This window comes from Manacus candei, unplaced genomic scaffold, assembly GCF_025592945.1.
Source record: "Manacus candei isolate 608988 ecotype Guabito, Panama unplaced genomic scaffold, ASM2559294v1 h1tg000035l, whole genome shotgun sequence".
Classification (NCBI taxonomy): Eukaryota; Metazoa; Chordata; class Aves; order Passeriformes; family Pipridae; genus Manacus; species Manacus candei.
In genome coordinates, this window is record NW_026138083.1 from 9233414 (window position 1) to 9253049 (window position 19636).

The 19636-nt window shown below is 43.5% G+C and overlaps 1 protein-coding gene across 1 annotated transcript; it reads right to left on the reverse strand.

Annotated features, from left to right (window-relative positions):
- Positions 1-257: 257 nt before the first annotated feature.
- POLR1B (RNA polymerase I subunit B) lies at positions 258-19245 on the reverse strand. Its single transcript, XM_051793034.1, has 15 exons — positions 19028-19245; positions 18786-18953; positions 16575-16721; positions 15602-15734; positions 14427-14563; positions 12644-12867; positions 10868-11039; positions 9130-9301; positions 8052-8333; positions 7353-7486; positions 6751-6921; positions 5980-6136; positions 4412-4608; positions 3767-4020; positions 258-1547 (listed from the first exon to the last, which is right to left on the reverse strand). The coding sequence occupies exons 1-15, from the start codon at positions 19157-19159 to the stop codon at positions 668-670; spliced, it is 3360 nt and encodes a 1119-aa protein (XP_051648994.1). The 5' UTR covers positions 19160-19245; the 3' UTR covers positions 258-667.
- Positions 19246-19636: the final 391 nt, after the last annotated feature.

A 19636-nucleotide genomic window follows, 5' to 3' on the forward strand; every position in this document is an offset into this window, starting at 1 on the left:
AACAGAAAAAAAACCACCCAACCCCTGCACTGTGGTGCTACACCAAGACAGATGCTGGGCTTGGCCACACCAAACACTCCCAGGACACGACTGACAGGGCAACCGTGGTTACTTGCAGTCAAGGCTGTGGCTTCATGCAGCAGAACTTTGTGCCTTCTTCTTCGTGGGTTAAGGCACATGTATGACAATAAAGCAAAACAAAACATGTCCAATCACTTTAACACATAGCCATCATTAAGGCATAGGTTTTTCAAGGATTTTTCTTCAAAAAACAAAATATATCTATTTTTTTGTCATTTTCAGCATCCACATTTCATGCTGTTTTATGACCTCTTCACCTCTGCAGCTTCAGCCAGCACTCAAAGGACAAAGAATCCCACCGCTCTCAACACAGGAGCCTAGTGGGAGCAGCAATATTGCTTGATTTCCATACACCACTTTTTGATAGCTAGTGAACCTTTAGGAAATGCAGATTAACTTCAACAGAGCCATGTTTCCTCTCCACACAGCTTGGTGACCACCCCATCTCAATACAACTGTCAAATTAATCTTGCAAAAATTTGAAGAACCTGAGAACTGACTGACATAACACTTGAAACTCTCAGGGGCAAGGGCAGGATGACACGTGCCTCCTCCAAGCAGCAGCATTGCTGTGCTGAGGACAAAGCTACTCCACCTTGAGCTTTGTTTTTATGTTCATGGCTGCCAGCTCCGCCACAAAGTAACGGAAGACATGGGGCACAGGGACAACCTCAATCGTGTCCACCTCGCTGCAGACTGAGCAGGAGTACCTCCTGCTGCTTGCCACAGAGGAGTGGGGCAGTTTCTCCAGCACAGGAGATGTCATGCTGCCACAGCTTGTGCACACGTAGGCAATGGAGCCATCGGAGCAGTTGAACAGGCGGTCTTGCAGCAGGAAAGATGTGCCATGAGCCAGCAGAGCATCCCGCTCCATCTCACCAAAGCGAATCCCACCTTCCACGTTCCTCCCCTTGACAGGCTGGTTGGTGACAGCATCTCGGGGCCCCGTTGTTCTCACCTGGAACTTGTCCGAGACCATGTGGCGCAGGCGCTGATAGTACACCACTCCCACAAAGATCTCTGCCTCCAGCTCCAGGCCGCTGATGCCGCTGTACATCTTTTCTGTCCCAAAGAAGTTATAACCTGCGCTCACTAAAGTCTCACCAAAGTATTTCAAAGCGGACTTCTTCTCTGTGAAGGTGAAGGGAGTGGCATCATAGGAGACACCATGCAGTGCTGCCGACTTCCCCGCCATGCTCTCAATCAACATTCCAATGGTCATACGGGAGGGAAAGCCATGAGGGTTGAAGAGGATGTCTGGAACCATCCCATTCTCTGTGAATGGCATATCCTCAACTGGCCAGAGCTGGCTCAGGATACCTTTCTGTCCGTGACGGCTGGCAAATTTGTCTCCAACAGTTGGATTTCGGGGAACCCTCACAGTGATGCAAGCCTTCTTGAATTTCCCAGTGCCACGGTCATTACTGCATAACCTGACATTGTCTACAATGCCAACTTCCTTATTCCTGTGTAGGCAGAAAAACAATCACAGCAAAGGTGTCAGGCACGTCAATGATTTTTAGCTAGGAAAGGAAAATTGAGCAAAAAACCTTAACCACTTCATAGTTCTTATAAAATGCCTTGGGACAGCTGGGAAACACGACCATTCTTCAAAGTACTATGCAGTGGCAAAGGTAATCAGACTGCGTAAGAATTAGGGCAAGAAAGCAATATAAGGGCATCTCACAAATGCCATTCAGCTACCACTTCCAGGTCAGCAGGTCACATGCCACCCATGATTTGAAATAAAGATCATTTAAACCTGGTTCATCTGTATCACACTTTGTATCTGAGAAACTGCATCCCAGCATCATTTCCTTTGCGTTATGGCAAGTCCTTCTTCCTACCTCCAATAAATTGACACTATATTGATGGAATACCAAAATAAAGAACCGGGTTCAGTTCTTTAGCAGAGACAAAAGTTCAGATCAGAAAGGGAAGGCAAAGTGTGAGCTTTGCCAACAAGTGCCTTGTTCAGGGGTGTGTTCCTTCTCCAGATGAGCCCTCAACCTCCATATTCCATGTGCTGGGTGTCTGCTAATTGTTGTTACAGAGCTTTCAGCCCAAACTCTCCACTTATTTTGGAGACAATGGCTAAGGAATACATTTTGTCCCAAGACAAGGCTAATTTTCTCCTGTGTCCTAATGAACACAGTGTTTGTGGAAGGCCTGTATGCAAGTTTAGCTCCTGTTTCAAAGCTATTATTTTGTTGTGTCCATATGCAACCAGCACAGGCCATCACAAAAAAAAAAAAAAAAAAAGAAAAGAAAAGAAAAGAAAGAGAGAGAGAAAACTGTGCTTCAAGTTTCCAAAACACAGTCCCATCCTAGCCACTGTGAAGAAAATTAACTTTACTCCAGCTAAAACCAGCACAATAAGCCTCTTCCAAGCTTGTTCAAAGGCTCTGAAGTCAAAGGCTCTGTCCTCCTAAGCCCACACCTATGGTCTAGCAGCATAAGAGGCACTTAGGACAGTAAAGAGAACTCCCTCGTAAGGGGCAAATTGGGAGCAGGAGCCAAGACTGAAAGCTAGGAGCCTCATCTCTCTGTAGAAAACTAAATAATTACCTCATGGGGATCGAGAATGAACAAAAGCTGAATGTTACAGAGGTAAAATGGCTCTCTGGATAAGGAATCTTAACTAAGGCCAGGCTAGCATGAGTGCTGGGGAGCTGGACCATGGGGTAGGAGAACCAGAAGACGAGGCTGAGCTTACAGACCTCCACATGATAATGTGCCGAGTCTCTTAGTCCTGCTCTGCGACTAGATTGACTAATTCTATGAGTCCACAGCAGACTCCCCAGTGCAACCAGGGCAGCATCTGTTACAGAGCAATAAACAATGGCCTTCCCAGTAATTCCAGTTACTGTGTCACCCAAGTGCTTCTCAAACTAATTTGCCTTCACAATGTGAATAATTACACAGCACTATCCCTACTCTGTCAGTGCTGTAGAGGGACACATGGACAACCTGAAGTTGTATGGACAACTGGGAGTGCAGGATGCACTTAAATACATCAGGTTTTGTCAACGTTTTTGATTTCCTTTCCTGAAAGAATTAAAAGGATTTTAATGAAAGCCCCAGCATCCTCCTTTCTTTCAACTGAAGTTCAAAAATCTTATGAAATTTATCCCTAGAATATTCCAGGGGAAGGGAGGAGTATAGTTGACATATTTTAATATTCTGCAGAATCTGCAATGTTAATAAAAATGCTCTTTGTACCCCTAATCCTGTAACAACTTTCTTACAAGGTTTTCTGGCAAGCCTCTGGGATCAGGAACTTCGGGGGTTTTTTGTTTGTTTGTTTTTGTTTTTTGTTTGTTTTGTTTGGTGTTTCTTTGTTTGTTTTTTTTTTAGACAGAACATTTTATGCAAATCAATCGACAAAAAGCTACAGAAAGTGACTGTGGCGTAGGCAGAGCAGCAATCCTTGGGAGACAGCAAAACACTTCTGCAAGTGCTTTCTTTTCACCCGCCTCAGATACTCCTCTTGGGATAAGTCAGCTCTGCAGCACAAATTGGCTTAGAGAACAGATGTGATGCATGAGTGGGAGTCGTCTACAGCATGAACTTCACGGTCTCTGTCAAGACACGGACACCAGGAGAAAAGGGAACACCTGGAGAAAAAGGGCCAACTGCTCTCACCACCTGGTGAGCAGAGCCAGGACAGACAAGCTGTACTTACGGATAGTGCACTGTAAAGGTCTCCCCCGTGTTGAGGTTCATGAAGCTGTAGAATGGGTCTCCGGGCTGTAGAATAGACCCAACAAAAGGCAGTCCGTCAGCATCCAGCTTCTCCATAACATTTGGATCACCAGGCTTGATGCCAAATACTAAATTATCGCCTGCCCTGCTGGCTTTAAGGGAAAGGTCAATGCTCTCCATCTTGATAACACTTCCAAAAGCAAATCCTCTCTGCCAGGAAGATTTATTCACAATCTAAAAAGAAGAAACAAAGGCTTGTTAAAGACTTCTTCAAAAAAGAAAGCATTTACAAGGTAAGCATCAGATCATTATGGAACACTGCCTTCCTAAACAAAGCCTCCCAGAAAGTCACTGTTCCAAAAGGCTCAAGCCTCCTGTAACCCCAGTATTTTTCAATGCTGGAAGCTCACTGTCTTGCACAAAGGAGCTCTGCTCTACTCCCAGTACCTCCAGCATTACCTGCCATAACAACACTTAACCAGTGTGCTCCTGAATCTGCCCAAAAAGTGTGAGGACTAGCAAAGGCAGAAAGCAGGGTCTTCTCAGCTAGGTACCATCCTTCTTCCCAGTCCCCCACATCAAATTCTTTCAGAGAACAGCAGGATTTCTCCTTTTGGTAGCTTACCATTGCATCTTCCATGTCATAGCCGCTGTAGGAGATGACAGCTACGATTGAATTGGTGCCGACTGGGTAGCTGTCCATACCATAATAGTCATACATGCTGGGCCGCACCAGAGGGCTCTGGGGGGTGTGAAGGTGGTACAGCTTGTTATCTGAGCGATCCTTGTAGTTATAAACTGGAAACCCCATGGTTTGCTTTCCTAGAAGGAAGACAGGAAAGGAGGAAAGGAGGAGGAAAGAAACTTGTATTTATTCAGGATCAAATCAAAATTAATGTACATTTCATCCTCCATGTATCTTGTTAAGAAAAAAGGTGGAAATACTTAAACTTTAGAGGGATTATCAATCTTAAACCCCTTGGAATTTAGTAACTGCCCTAAGCCCAGCTATAAATTTTCTATGAACCACAATACTCAATTCCTTTCATAGCATTTTATAAGGACTATTTTTAATTTTGTTTTATTTTCTGCAATTTCAAAATCCTCACTATGGTTGGTGTGGTGGTTTTGGTTTTGCTTAGTTGGGGATATTTTTTTGTTTGTGGTTTGGTTTGCTTTTCTGAGAGGTGTGTCTGTGTCTTCTCCCCAGGGTTTCCCATAGTGAGGCACATGTTAAATATTTCCAGGCCAAAAAGCATTTGCTCCTGCAGTATAAATATAATGGAGAGGAAAGAGTTTTAAACATAGTCACATTGGTACTTTCAGGAAAGTATGAGAAACTGGTTGTGTTTTAAGGACATCTTTCTAATATTAGCATTAGAAATTCAATATACTAGAGGTGTTAATGAGGTAAATGAGACCTGCTCTCCTCAAGCCCCTACCCACACACTTTCTCTTAGCCTTTTTTTCAATAAGCTTCTCGCAAATCAGCTGACTGAAACCCCACTACATATCCTACCCCAACTTCTTTCAGACAACCAAATAAATCCATTTAAATCTTTGTCAAGTAGTTTTCAGAAAACCCTCACTCTGTTGCCACACTGCTGTATTACTCCCTTGCAACAGATGCCCAGCAAATGTCCTCTCAACAGCTGCGGTGTTGCGACAGCTGTCACTCTTGAGAAAAGGTGACAAGGAAACCTCCCCCTAAGTACTGCAGAGCACCTACTGCAGACACCAGTCAGAAGCAGGTTATCCATCAGCTGTGGGGACAGGAGGACTGTTGGCAGCACAGCTGTCAGACACTAACATCACCAAACAGCTGCTGCAGTGCTCTTCGCTTCTCCATATGATCAACAACAACAAAGAAAATGTTTAAGAAAAATAGTCTAAGAATAAACTAAACTAATTGTTTAAGAAAAACTACACAAAACTTACTAAAGGCTTAAGGACGGCAACATGAGTGCAACAACTTAGGACTACCCACTGGAAGGCAGCTAAGATGACTAACTTGACTTCATTTGCTTTGCTATGAAAAAATGGCTGTTCATCAACCTTAATGCTAAAACAATGTCTGGGAAGAGCTGTTATTTGGGTATGTGGGAAGACACACTGGAACAGACATGTGAGAGGGTTTTTTTCTACCCTCTTCCTTGCCCAGAGACTTGTGGCACTGAGTACTATAGCACTTACCCATCTGGCACTGGTACATGTTTCGTGGACTTTGGTTGTGGTCGGAGAAGGGAATGAGGTTGGCCACCACGCTCAAAATGCTGTGAGGGAAGAGTTCCTGGTGAGTGGTCACTCCGGGCACCACCTCTGACTCCAGCGAGGCCACGTTCATGAAGATCTGCAAGCATTGAATTGGACAATGGTTGTTCACTTCCTTCTTTTAAAGGGAAGGAAGCAAAACAAAGCTGTCTCCAATGGCTTTTTATCCATTAAATTTTTAGACGTGGTTGTCGTTTGCACCTTAGTGTATTAGCAGGCAAGAAAAATCAGACAGCTATTAAACTACCGATCACCAATCACAGACTAGATGCAAGGAAAGAAAGACTGGAAATACAGAACTGCAGTAACTTGCCCTCCTTTCTGTCTCCCATATTAAATGTTCCAAATTGGCAAGCTTCCTAGCAATCCCCTGTGTGGCTGCCCATGAGCAATTTGGAGAACACGATGTAACACAAGGTGACACAGTACAGACAAGACAGCAATCCTTCACCTCTAACGCTTCGCAAAATTAATACTGACAGCAAATGTCAAGATCTCAAAAAGATCTCTACAGTCCATCCAAGACATTTACCAGAAACCAATTAGCAGAAGGTGACAAAAACCCTTTTGCCACCTATTCTAGCCCTTCAACACAAGCTCCCTATGCCCCATCCTCAGCTCCTTTCGCAAATATTTTCCAAACCCATTTCTGATGCCAGAAAGCTCTGTAACACGGAAATATGCAAACCTGACCTGTTCCAGAGTACCAATCCATTCATTCTTTCCATAGAACAGGTTTCTGACAGGCCGCACCATCCGGCAAGGGGTAGTAAAAATGAACAATCCAGGATACAGACTGGGTTTTCCTGTCATTGGGATAAGGACCACTTCTGCCCGTCCAGGAAATCTTTTCTCTTGTGTTATCTGAGCAAAAAAATACCAATTTGGAAACACAAACCAGCACTGGTTTAGTTAAACTGCATCCAGCACATTACACTATGAAAAATGTCAATCACAGGTGCAGCCACTAATAAAATACAAGAAAAGACCTTAAAAATACTTTTAGAAAAATCTCCACCAAGAAAAGGACAGAATATGTCTATCTTTTTTTTCCAAGAAAAAATAGTTTGTTTTAAAAATTATGACTTCATAAACCAAGAAATGAAACATATGGATATAGAAAAGCAAAACAGAAAGGCCCACCCCAATACCAATATACAGCCGAAGATAACTTATTGTGCCAGATTAAAAAAGATAAACAAATACATGGAAGACTAAAAAGTTCCAAACATATCTGTTTTTGACCACTGCATATTGAGGATATTTAGTTAAGAAACATTTAAAGCAAGAACAACCTTGAAACGGCGTAGGGTTTCTGCAATCTCAGGAGCCAGCTCCCCCTCTACCCAGCCCACCACAGAGCCATCCAACACAACTCTGTAGCACTCTGCATAAGGCTTGCTTGGAGTTGCATCAATGGGGGTGACACCTGCGAGAAGGGGAGGTTGACAGAAGAAACAGCCAAAAGAGCAAACAAAACACAGAAGTTATTTCAGCACAAAGTCTCAATCTGCGCCAAAAAGCTTTCTGAGACATCAAAAAATTCAGGACAAAGCTGTAGAGTATTTATTGGAAAATACAAAACATTCACAACTAAGAATGCCATTCTCCTTCCCATTTTTCTGATTGAAATAAGGATTCCCATTATCGTGGCAATCACAAGTGTGCTGCAGTGCAATTCAAGTCACCAGGAGCATTACTCCTGCTTAGTCCAGTTTCTTAGACCTTGTACTGTGCAATTCCTCGTGCTTCAATGAAGATCTTCACTCTGCAGCACACAGCTAAGAGACATTTATGTTGAACTTTACACTCTCCAAAAGGCTGACAGGCCTACCACTAAGCAAAAGCATGGTAAGTACAGGTTCAACTTGATTTCACCTTCTTAACTGCGTGCTGTGATGCTACGTGGAGAACCTTTCCCAGATACATGTTTTCAGGGCAGTGAGGTAAAAAGGAAGACTACTTAATTAAATGATCAAGCCAGTAAAACATACCTAGGGAACATAACAAAGGTGGAATGTCTGTCACGGGCACCATCTCTGTCACTATTTCACACACAGCTGTCATGTGATTCATCAGACCACAGGGTTCTCCATCTGGGGTGTCCACAGGGCACAGGAACCCCCAGGATTCGGGCAGCAGCTTGCGCACAGTTGTAGTTCTCATCTGGGAAAACGCTGCCCCTCTGTGTATGCAGCGGAAGTGGGAAAGGTAGCGGATGAAATTCAGCTTGTCCCCCACCACACAGAGACCACTGTCCTGTAACATGCCCAGGCCTTGGGAACAAAGTTGAGATATTTGTCAGGACGTCATCCAGCTTTAACAAATGCAGTATGATACTACAAGGCAGTTTTTTATTTTTCACTGACAAGCCCTAAAGATGTTCACTGTGGATCCTAACAAGAGAGGCACATGTACACACGCAACTAAGTGACCCACAAGAGACCTAGAGACTTTAAATTGCAAGCTATTGCTTAAAATCCAGTTCCTTTCACAAACATATGAAAGTAATTTCCCAGTGAAGCAACCAGGAATTTGCAGCTGGTACATTCTACCAAAGTTCTGCAGCCTTTTAATCTAATTTCATTTTCTAGTGGCACTCCATTACAACAGTACAACCTTGTCATACTAGGGAAGCATCAGATAAATTTGAAATATACTAATGAAGCAGTTTCTTTCCACTTAAGCTCACATGACTCAGGATGCAGTTCTGGTTAACAAATGCCCCTTCTTTGTCTTACATTGCACCTTCTAAGTTAGAAGAAATAACCTTTGGGGAAACAAATCAAAATACAGTTGCTGTATTAGACAATGCTAAATTTTGTTTCAACTATTTATGTGGATAGAGTCTTTGCTTTAATAACTAACCTGTTTTTATACCATACACAATGCCTATGCCTGAGGAGAAATCCTGCTTTTTCCTCAACTGTATCTTTCCTCAAACCCCTTCCACTAATTCAGTTACAGTGTACAATGTCTGCCTACAAGCAGTTAAGAGCTCAGTTTTATGCTGTTCCTCATTCTGTCAATACAGGAAAAAATAAAAAAGGCTTCCTAAGCCTGCAGATTTACCGGTTTTAGATCGCAGATTGCCAGTTGCAAGAAGATATTCAAATGGCTTGGTGAAGTCTGGTGCCAGGCTGAATGCCTTCACCAAGCTGTCTGTGTTTAAGCTGATATCTGCTTTTTCCGTTCTTTTCTCCAAAACAAACTTAACAGACTGCAACCAGGTTTCAAGCCTCTCCTAGAGTTTAAAGGGAGAGATTTAAATTTAAAACAGGAAAATAAAGGCTCCTATTAGAACTTCATCCTCAGTTGCACATGCTACAGAAGTCCTCTGAAATCAGCCAGAATGGACAACTTTTAAGGAACTGACAGTTTTCCAGCCTTATTTCCCACACTGACTTCATTCTATCAAAACGCTGATGGTACTATGTCAACACAGAACTGCAAGGAAGACACCCACCCAACAGCTTAGTAATCACTTCCATCCAGACTGGTGATGAGTCTGGCAAATACAGTACAATAACAGAATTCCATAAAGCACAAACAAAATCTGAAAAAGAAACTGTACGTATAATCTGACCACAAGAACAACTCTGCTAAATACAGTGACAAAGCAAAAAAACGTTTAGATACACAAACTCGAAAGCCATGGGAATACAATATTTAAATGTTGCTGAGACAATGAGAGATAGTGGACTGGATTTCTATTTTATCTGTAATTTAATCACTATTGTGACTGTAGATAGCAAAGAAATTGGGAAAAATACATGAGACATCCATCAATGCTTTGAATTCTTGGTGAAAAGCCACTGTATACACTGTACATGGTATGACTTAGACTACTTAGGATCTTTGAATTCAAAAAAGGGGCTGTTAGCTCACTCTCCTGCTGATCTGACAGGGCTAGGCAGGAAAGCAACTTTTTCTAGTTCCTGGTGGTTGTTACATATAGCACTAAAATGCTTCCCCAAACTCACTTTCAATCCACTCAAGTAGTAGAGAGGTTTTAATAGTCTTTCAACAAAACAATGCTAAAGTAAATTTGGGCTAAAGGGGAGAAGAAAGATTAAAGTACAGATATCTAATAACTCAAGGAAGTATTTAGCTGGGGATGAGAACTGCTATTCCACAATGAACTTCATGGGATAATCAAGCTTCTGAACAGGACTGATTCCCTCACTGCATCCTAAAATGAAGTATCCCTAGAAATACTCTGAATTCATATTGAATTGGAATAAGTATGTATAGTAATTGTATAGTAATAAGTTAATTGTGTAAGTCAGAAGCATGCTATCAACTTTCTGATCCATGAAAGAATTTAAAGATGTGAGAGTAATGATAACATCACGAATCATCACTTTTGAAAGGTGAGGGAGGCTGGGGCTGGTTATTTTCTTGCACATTTGCCATGTGAAAAAGCAGCAATGCTACAAGGCAGATCGTAACCACTCCCACATCAACCGATACAACATAAGAATGCTGTTTCAACACACTCTTCAAACACCTCAGACTCCCCACCCTGAATGGGGTGCTTTAATTTGCTCTGGTATGCTATGAAGCTCTTTATTCCAGGTTTTGTACAGGCTTTTTTTCAGCATATTTAGTACCCCATATTGAGAGTGCCAAGCCTTCCTCAACTATGCTGCCTGATAACATTACATCCAGAACTGTCTCATCCTTCACAGCATATCCAGGCTCCCTGCTCTTCAGTCTGGCTCCTGCACTGCTCCTGACCCCATGGTCACTGTGGGGTCTGGACTGGATGGCCGCTACATTTACAGGCTTAAATCCTTTAAGATCTTACCTTTAAGAACATAAGGAAAAGCTGTCCTGGGGTAAGAACCTCTTGATTCATGATACTATCTGGATTATCCTCCATGCATTCCCCTTTGGCAAAAGCATACAGCTTCCGGGTCATCATACAGAGCAGGTAGAACTTTTCAGTTCTATTTGTCAGGTGAATGCAGATACACTTGCTGAAGGAAGAGAAAGAAGGAGGTCAACTAACATCATCTCTTCATGCTAGTTGTTCTTCAAGTTTCTTCTAAATAATCACAAACCAATTTTTTTGGATAAAAAGCCTAACAAGGCACAAGCTTCTGCAGTTGCCCTTTGTGAAATGAAAATTACAATAAATAATAATAAAAATAATAATATCAACCCAGAAACTGAGCTGAAAAATTATCAACTTGTCATTTTAAGGGTCTAGTTTTGTCAAGGATACACCTTAAAAGAAGCTGAACCTTGTGCAAGATTGATTTTACAAGCTCTCATGTTAGATATCCCTATAAGCATATAGTTTATTTAAACAGCTATTTGATTTGGGGCCAGCCAACAAACGAGGTTTGTGTTATTTTACAGTAGCTATGACACCGATCATACACACACACACATCCACATACATGCACCCCATCCCAAACCTGAGCTGGAAACTAGTAGTAAACCACAAAATATTTCTGTTAACACTACCAGTGTCCTGCCACAGAAAGTCCAAATCTCCACTGCTATCAACCTACACGTGGAAAACTGCGGGCTGAGCAACACTCTAGCACAAACAAAAAGGAAAGCCACACCTAATTCCCACTAGAGCAGGTCAAATGCTTTCCAAGACACTTAAGGTCACTTGCTCTCCAAGACACAAGTGCAACAGCCTTCCATCAGCACTCATAAGATTTTTTTTTTGGCTTTTCACTTCTGACTGATATTGCCCTTGACCAAAGCCTTCACTTCACAACTTCACTGCAAAGCAAGACAAAACTCGGAAAGCAGGTTCTGTCCAGGTAAGTTACTGTTCTGTCTTATTACACATAGGGTACAACCCAATTCAAGGTTTCACTGTTCTTCCTCTTCCATCTCCTCAGCTGAGGCAAATAAGGTGTACAGACCATATCAGAGAAAAAAAAAACACCTCACAGGAAAAACCAAAACATAAACAAATCACCCAATAGAATATTTACCTATTTACAAGTACTCAAGGACTTGGGCATCCCAAATGATCCTTTTCATGAGCTAAAAAGACTCTCAAAGAACAAACACCTACTTTACCAGAAAAATATTTAGTTGAACACCTGTCACAGTGACAGTCTAAAAGGCAATTTTTCCATTGCTTTCTAACTTATTTCATGGAAGAAGCAAGATTTTAAAGCATCTATTTTATTCCATTTTAAAAGATAAAAATTATTCATAGCTGACAGCAATTGTGTGAAACCGATAACAATCTGCAGTATTTCTGTTCAACATATGGAACCTCAAGCAGTCACAGACCTAGCTTTAACCTTCTCTTCCTCAATATTTATGTTTTTCATCACTTACATCTAAATAACAACTGATACCCTCTCCTGAAACCATTTTGGGAATACCTGTGTTGATCCATTAAAATACACAATTCTGAACATCACAAATACAGATCATCATAATATCCTGGAATCCCATCAAAAACTGGCCACTGGTTATTGTTTTATACACACATGTGAAAAATCAAAATAAAGGGTGATGTAACATGGCAGAGTACTCTTACATCTGCCTATAAATTCAATACAGTGACACTGCATCATACACCCCTACACGCATACATAGATACCTCAAAATGAAATCTGCAGCCTGTTCATTGCTGTACCACTCAGGAAGGTTGAGTTTTATTCTGAAGCTCTTTCCCAGGTATTCGAGGACATTCTGCTGTGTCAAACAGCCCGCATCCACCACCGCTCTCATCATCTCAGTAACGCAGTTCACAAAAAAGGTGTCATCCTCCTTTCCTTTGACCAGCTCTTCAAAAATCTGGTAGTCTGGAAAATTAACTAATGCCTGAAAGAAGTGTATCAGAAAAATAAGGTCACAGCATCTGTCTATAAAATACAGCTGAAGAACTAAGGCACCCCATAATTTAGGGTTTCAGTCCTCTGGAAATGCCCTTCCACAATGCAAACTGAAAAATGCTGTGGAGTTGAGGTGCTTAGAGAGTAATGCAGGGGATATTCATACCCTGATAACGATCACAAGTACTCCCAATACAAGGAGTGGTTATTTAAGGAAAAAAAAATAAAACCTCCAAACTTGCACACTCTAAATTAAAGGTCTTCTTTTGTTTAGGTAATATCTTCACAGAACAAGCTTACTTAGAAACATGAATTTAACTCACCTTTGCCTAAAGCCACTATTTATTCTCATGTGAACCAAAGGGCAATTCAGCCTTTTGATGAAGGCTGTTGGAATGAATCCACTTTATTTTCAGCACTTCATTCACATACTAAATCTAATATTTAAATCCAACATTCTTGTTTTTATAATGGTTTCCTACTTGTTTTTACACATTAGGGTTAAGCAAATAAGCTGTTTCACCAATGACTTCTGTATTTACTGACAAATGTGCCTCATCTTTAAGTAAACAATTTGTAGGTAGGGTTCAAAAAGTTCAGGAGAAATTGAAGGCCACATGAAAAAGACACTAAGGCAGATTTCTTTATAAAAGAGGACAATTTAAGCTCAATTCTGCTGCTTGGTTATCATGATACACACAATTTGGAAGAAGCCAAAGCACATGCTGCCTCTTGCCTAACAGAGAGCACTGGGATGATTTTACAGCAAGAAGAAACCAGAATTACAGCCGGAACAGAAGCGCGGTGGAGCCGCTTTTGTTGAAACGAAGATAAAATTTGTTGAAAGAAGGCTGAAAGAAGATACGAATTCAGTGATGCCATTTTACATGATGCTTCCATCATGTAGTGTCACAGGCCTCTTGATTTGCTCTAAGACTTTGCTGCTGTAGGCAAAATACACAGCTGCAGTTACTAGAGAAAGCATACTTTTAGGGAAGAATTTTAGAAGTCTTGGCTCAAGGAAAACTGCCTGCTATTGAAACAACAGTTTACATCTATCAAAGGTACTCAAATAGATCCTTCTAGATCTTCACTGCTTTCCGTTCCAATCAGAAACAGCATTTTATTTTTCTTCTTAAAAAAGGAAGCCAGTTCACCGGTTTACTTTTACATGGGACAATCTGACTTTATTGTTGTTCACTCACTGAACATTCAGCTGCCATTCTATTCTAAGAAGATTCCTGAGATCTGTCACAGCAAGTGGCAAACTTTCCACAAGCTCTCCATCCAGATCATTTATTAGCAAAAAACCATGAAACCCTTGTGTGACTCTCCCCTCCTCTCTTGCCCCTGCAGACACTTCCTCTGCTGCAGATGAGTGTTACAATACAGACATAGACTCAGTTTGGACTGTTTTCCAATCAGAATACGAAGGAGGACTGAAAATACTTAAAATGGAATTATCTTCTTCTCATTACTTAAAATAAAAATACTTTGCAGAACTTCTGTATTTATTCAATATAAAAAGCACAAGCATTCACTGCTTACCTTCAGAGCAAATCCCAAGGGGAGGAAGAACAACTCTTTCTGAAAAATGAAATTCACCATGACACAGCCATTTTCCAAGTAGTGAAGGTTCATATTTATTGCAGTGTGCTCATCCTTAACACAGTGCATCACTACTCCTGCAAAAATAACAAGAGTGAGCTGTACAAAACTGGCTGCATCACTGTGACGTGTCTGAGCAGGTGTGAGACAATTCATGGGAGAAACATTGGTACTTGGTGGCTGAGACAAGGTAGATCTACACAAGGTAGATCACCCACTTCAGCATCAGTGGGCCATTTAAAATAAACACACCAGCTCAATTCAGTTCTCAGCAGAGCAGGGCGATGTTTCAGAACAGCCAGCACACTTGCTAAGAGGCTTGGAAGATGCATGAAGTTTTTAAAAAAAGAAAGATCCAAGCCTCAAGTATTCTGTCTGTAACCTTTGGTTATAAGATAGAGCAACACACAAGTACTCTTCCTTATTGCACTCTGAGTCAAGTTTTCACATCTCGGTGTTTGGGTGGCAATGCTGATGCAGTGTTCCCTGGTCCTGTCCCATGCCATTCACTACAGTACAAAGAAAAATAAAACAAGAAGGACCATTTAATCTAGCACTGCCTTGAAATAAACTAGTGTGGAACTACAGTGTATATTCAAGCACCATGGTCCAGTCAAATCAGCAGATGGTAACACCAGAGTCTAAAATCATATTTAAAATTTTCTGGCTTAATTCTGTTTTAAACTGGTTTTGCTGAGTATACATACCAAAGGTAGGGGACAGCCAAGAACCTAGTTACTCTGCTTCATGTAAATTAAATGTGCCACCCCAAAGTATGGATAAACAAAATCAGTGAAACAAGTTCAGTGGTTTACACTGACTTGTACTGAAGACAGGGTTTTAGCTGCACCCTCCATGAAACAAAAGGTGACACACACTGCAAGCCCTGGAATATAATCTCCTCACTCTGCATGGGCATCTTAAACAGCTCCCACAGGGTAAGCACCTGCCTCATGCTTATACTGTTTGCCCTTTATTTTTATGTGTAGTAAAAAATATAAACACTATACAAGAGCTACAACAAAACAAACAACCAAAATTCAGCTACAGATGGTCAATCCTGTTTGTCCTCAACTAGTTATCACCTGGATGCTGCAGGGAACTGTTCAGCTTACCATACTCTGTGAAACCAGGGCCTCTGTTTTTCCATTTGTGTCTTGTCATTGCAAGAGGGAAATTTCGCCTAGTCATAATCAGCATTCTAATAACTTTTTCTAAGCCATTAATTATAAAGTAGCCTCCCATTTCCTGGCAGGAGAAAAAAAATATTTTAATGTCCTTAGAAACTCAGAACTGGCACTTTAAGTAAAAGAAAAAAATGCCTGTATTATACAGTAAAAACAAGCACTTCACGTTTTAACTAGGAAACACATAGCAAGACATGTTTCAGCACTGCTTTTGGAAAGGCTGCACTCCTTACTAGTGACTTATGCAGTCTAAATGTAGCACAGAGTGCAAGGAAAGGGATGCACGTTCCACAATTCAGAGGAAGAAAAACATCCCCAAAACCTTTGTGGTCAAATGAACATCTTTGAAGAGCTAACATTAACTTTTTAAAATAAATGTTCTGAAGTTCTCATTTTGAGTTTATAAACCAGAGGGATTTTCAGAGCGAAACATCTCTATCTGGTCACCTACAAGCTAATTTTTCTGATTTTTTTTTTTTTTGTAGTTTGATCACTCATTTCGTGAGTGCAAAATGGAGCACTAAATAGCAGCAATTACAGGCAGCTGACATGCTACTGGGGAGATGAAGAAAAAGCTGCAAAAGATAACTGGGAATGAAAATGTCTTTCAATGCCTGCTCTCCAAATCTTTGTCTCCACACAGGCCTTCTCACAGCACCCTCAGTTGCTGGGTAGCAGTTGAGAGGTATCGGCACTGCACAGATCCCTGTATTCAACAACAGCCATGACTGCAAATTTTTCAAGCTGCTTCATGGAACCACCATAATCAAGGTTCATACAGAGAAAACAGCACGTCAAACTTGAAACAAAATATAAACGCTCAAGCCCTGTAAAGAGAAGCTGGCCTGACAGACTGCTCAGATGAAATACAGATTTTCCTGATCCACAAAATCCTCATTACCTCTTCCTCCTCATGGTGCTGCATGAGCTCTTGTGGAGAAAGACCATAGAGGTTGCACAATTTGGACTTCACCATGATAGGAATATACCCTAAGGGCTGTTTGATAGTCCCTTGTGGCATGCCATTTACTGACCAGCTGATGTCAGCCTGAAATGATACAACACGAACAGTAAGCAAATTAAGTTGCCCTTTTAATATTTTCTGCTATATTAATTGTATATTTCATATAACCATAGGTTTCAACCACAGTTTAACAGACTTCTATCATCGTAAAATGGTAGTAATAATAAAAAGCAGAACTAGTAGATACATGCATAAAGATTATACTCTGGAAAACAGTCAACATGGGTTTACAGAAGAAAATCATACAAGTCTAGAGCTAGGTAAAGAAGCTGCTAGGTGAGTGAACAAGGTTGGTATTATCTACTTTGCCTTTCAGATCCTTCAACACAGCAGCCTAAGTAAAAAAAGGCAGCCATGGGATAGGAAAGGAAACCTCAGAAGTTAACAGTTATACGAAGAAAACAGCAAGTGCTCAGTAAAGCACATCTGCACTACAACCTGCAGAGACCTTTCCTAAGACTTCCTCACATAGCATGCTCAAGAGTGATCTGAAAAGTGAGAAAGAAAAGCATGTGGGAAAGAAAATTTACTAACAAGATCTGGCAGTGGGTCTGCAGAAGAACTGTGGGAGCAAACAATCCTAACTTTATATGCAAAACGACAGGCTTTAAAAGAGCTACTGTCATGCAGGAAAGAAACACTGGCACTGCAATACAAGAACATTGGTTCAACACCTGGCAACAGCTAAAGAGAGTAAATTGAGTCTTAGAAATTACTAGGAAAGGAAAATGAAATGTTACTGTGCCTCTTTAAATCCACGGTGCAGCCTTACATACAGACTGCTGCACAGTTCCAGTCTATATCTTAAACAATGACTACAGGTATAAAGTGGCTCCCGTATGAGCAGCTGCTCAGCAGACTATGGCTCACTTCTCACCTTGGGGAGGTGAGACCTGCAGGATGAAACTGAGGAGAGGGATACGTGCTTAAAGCAGCACAGTGGAAACAGGGAATGATTACTCACTGCTTGCTGCTGTGTATAGGCAGAGAGTGGGAGAGACCAACCTGTCCCAGCACACGGCAATGCCTTTTCATACAAGACACAGCAAACTGTTCTGTCCAACTGCTCCAAACATTCCAAAAATGATTAAACAGACAGACAATGGAAACAAAAGACATGGGAAATAATTCAGGGGTGAAAGATAAAAGCATCTCTAGCTCAGGAAAATCTAAGATCCACTGGGAATACAGCTGTGAACAACCTGCAACTGCCCCATTTTCATGTTCAGGTAAGATACTGCACTTAAGAGTGGCTTTTAGCATGTAAGGTGTAAGGTTCTGGACAAATTAAAAACCTAAAAAGCTAAGATTCCAAACAAGCATTCCCTTGTACCAGGTGCTTCATGTAAGCAATCAGCTCAGACACAATGACACAATTTTAACAGAAAACAGCAATGTGAAATCTTTTCATAGTGCAAAGGAAAATATCTGCTGGGCATGATTCCTCTCTAGGCAAATTTCAGAGCAATTCAGAAAAATGATGAACATGTGAACAAGAAGATTTATAGGTCTGGACTTCTGTATGGGACCAACGCTGCTTTTGAAACCTGGATTCCTGCAGAAACAAGATTTGGATGATCAGCCTGGGATGACACGGGTCTCCATCCAAGGTCTTCCGAATCGACAGGCTGCTAGTAAGGTAAATGTGACAACAGCGTAGAGAACTTGGCTAGGGTGACATGGGCTAAGGGCAGCGGGGCCAGGACCGCGACAAGCTTGGCGTGTGCGGAAGTTTGTATGGTGAGCTCGTACATCAACAGGCCCACGTATCATCAACACCCCAGACCCCACGCGGGGCAGCGCTCTCTGAAACGCTCTCAGCGCTCTCCCCGCGGGACCTGCGAACCGGGAAGGGGCCTTTAACTACAGCACAAGGCTCAACCGGCTCCGCCCTCGGGGGCGTGAGGCCGCCCCGCCGGACGGGGACACGCGTGCTCGGGGCTCAGCCGGCTCCGCTCCCTGCCCGTGCCGGACGTGCGGGCGGGACCGGGACACGCGTGTGCAGGGCGGGGCTGGGACCGGGGCCCGCCCCGCCGGACGGGGACACGCGTGTGCGGAGCGAGCGGGCGGTGGGACGCGGGCACTTACGGTGATCCTGCCGCGGTAGGTGCTGCGGAGCCCGCGGCACTCGGCGGGGTACACCCTCCTCTCCTGGCAGACCGTCCCGGCCGGCACGGCGGGGGGGGCGATGGACAGGCCGACCAGCGCCAGCAACACCCGGCTGTCCTTCAGCGCGAACTCCACCGGGGGCACATCCTGCAACGGCACCGGGTCAGCGCGGCGGGGGCAGGGCACGGCGCGGACCAGCCGCCCCCCGCCGCCCCACGAACCTGCACGGCGCGGTACACGCCCTCGCTGACGGCGTAGTTGAAGGACTCGATGTGGGCGGTGGTGAGGTCGCGCTGGGCCCTTCCGCGCCCCGGCGGCCGCAGCCGGTGCGGGTCCCGCGCGGGTCCCGCCATTGCCACCTCAGGGAACCACCCGGGGAGCGGCGCGTGCCGGACCCCGCCGCCAGCTCGGGCCGCCGCGTGCGAGGATCGCGCCGCCCCCTGCGCGGAGCGCGCGTGCGCACAGGCGGGCGGGCCCCGCCCCGCTCGCGCAGCTTCTCGGCGGCGCCGGGCTGATCCGGGGCCGCTGCCGGGCTGATCCGGGGCCGCTGCCGGGCTGATCCGGGGCCGCTGCCGGGCTGATCCGGGGCCGCTGCCGGGCTGATCCGGGGCCGCTGCCGGGCGGACGCGCCTGTGCCTGACCCCCGCCCCCAGCCGTGCTTCCAGGAGCTGCGTTCCTCCCAACAGGCGCTCCCAGCAGCCGCTCGCCAGCCATCTGCATTCCCCCCGCCGCCCAGCCACGCGCACCCCCGGGGCGGAAAGCCCTGACACCCCGTCACCCCCATCGCTCTCTGCCCCCTCCGCACACCTGGAGACCCAAACAGCATCCCC

Bases quoted from the DNA above. Each gene is read 5' to 3' on its own strand.
- POLR1B (XM_051793034.1), bottom strand. From the start codon at position 19,159: ATGGCGGGACCCGCGCGGGACCCGCACCGGCTGCGGCCGCCGGGGCGC. The intron at 16,722-18,785 runs GTAAGTGCCCGC...GTATCATTTCAG, and splicing joins CCTACCGCGGCAGGATCACC to GCTGACATCAGCTGGTCAGT. The intron at 6,137-6,750 runs GTCAGGTTTGCA...CAATGCTTGCAG, and splicing joins GGATTGGTACTCTGGAACAG to ATCTTCATGAACGTGGCCTC.